The sequence below is a fragment of the Ceratina calcarata genome, unplaced genomic scaffold, assembly GCF_001652005.2.
Source record: "Ceratina calcarata isolate Rehan_Ccalc_2016 unplaced genomic scaffold, ASM165200v1 scaffold2805, whole genome shotgun sequence".
Classification (NCBI taxonomy): Eukaryota; Metazoa; Arthropoda; class Insecta; order Hymenoptera; family Apidae; genus Ceratina; species Ceratina calcarata.
The window spans coordinates 1-1,040 of NW_017150342.1; the positions used below are offsets into that span (position 1 = coordinate 1).

Below are 1,040 nucleotides of genomic sequence, written 5' to 3' on the forward strand. Positions count from 1 at the left end.
CATTCTCGTCTCGGAAGTAAATCACGCGAGACTCGGAATCGTTTCGACCAGTTCAGAAAACGTAGAACCACGAGCCATTCGGGAGTTGGTACCTAGAGGGACGAACGCCCTAGGTTCTATGTTTTAACCAATGGCGCCAAGCGGCCACAATACACCGCGTGGCAGTATTGTTACCTCAGTTGTAGCACCGGGAGAATATATTCATTTCGATCTACGATCACAAATATTGAAAGAACTGTTGAACTCTTGTTATATGACTAGTGACTTGTCAGACTTGCAATTAGACATTCATACAGACAGATGTGCTTTAGATAAGTCTGGATGTATTCATGTCTGGCCTATTCAGTGTAGAATTGCAAATCTGCCAAATAGCAAGCCAATCGTTGTAAGTATGTTTATAAGGGTAAGCAAAAACCATCTGACTCAAATATTTTCTTTAAAAAACTTATCACCGACATTGGGTGTCTTATTTCTTCTGGTGGCATTACTTTTAATAGTTCCACGGTACCAATTACAGTACGAAACTTTATAGCTGATGCACCAGCTCGGGCATTTGTACTTAATCATGCCGGACATGAGTCTTTCAAACCTTGTTCGAAATGTACAATTCGTAGCGTTAAAGCAGATGGTCGCACTGCCTTCACCGGTGTTGATCACTCTCTACGTACCGATGACGAATATGTTAGATGTGCAGATGAACAACATCACAAAGGTGTAAGTCCTTTATCTCTGATACCAATGGGACTGGTATCCCAGGTTCCTTTTGAATACATGCATATTGTGTGCCGTGGTGACATGAAAAAGTTATTCTCTGCCTGGGTACATGGCAAGTACACTCGTTCAACAAAATTATCCAGAAGACAGATTGAACTCATGTCTTCAAGAATGCATATCTTGTGCAAATATTGCCCTTCAGATTTTGCACGACGTCCTAGACCCATACAAGTCTACCTCAAGTATAAGGCTACAGAGTTCCGCCAATTTCTTCTTTACACGGGACCTGTTGTTACATTTGGTGTGCTGAACGAGGAAGTGTACAC

The 1,040-nt window shown here is 41.9% G+C and overlaps 1 protein-coding gene across 1 annotated transcript in view; it reads left to right on the forward strand.

Annotated features, from left to right (window-relative positions):
- Positions 1-130: 130 nt before the first annotated feature.
- LOC113464164 (uncharacterized) overlaps positions 131-1,040 on the forward strand; it is a gene marked incomplete at its 3' end in the record, with an annotated part of 1,866 nt that continues 956 nt past the window's right edge. The window contains 2 exon segments of the mRNA XM_026812417.1: positions 131-391; positions 394-1,034. Coding sequence (XP_026668218.1) covers positions 131-391; positions 394-1,034 — 902 coding nt within the window.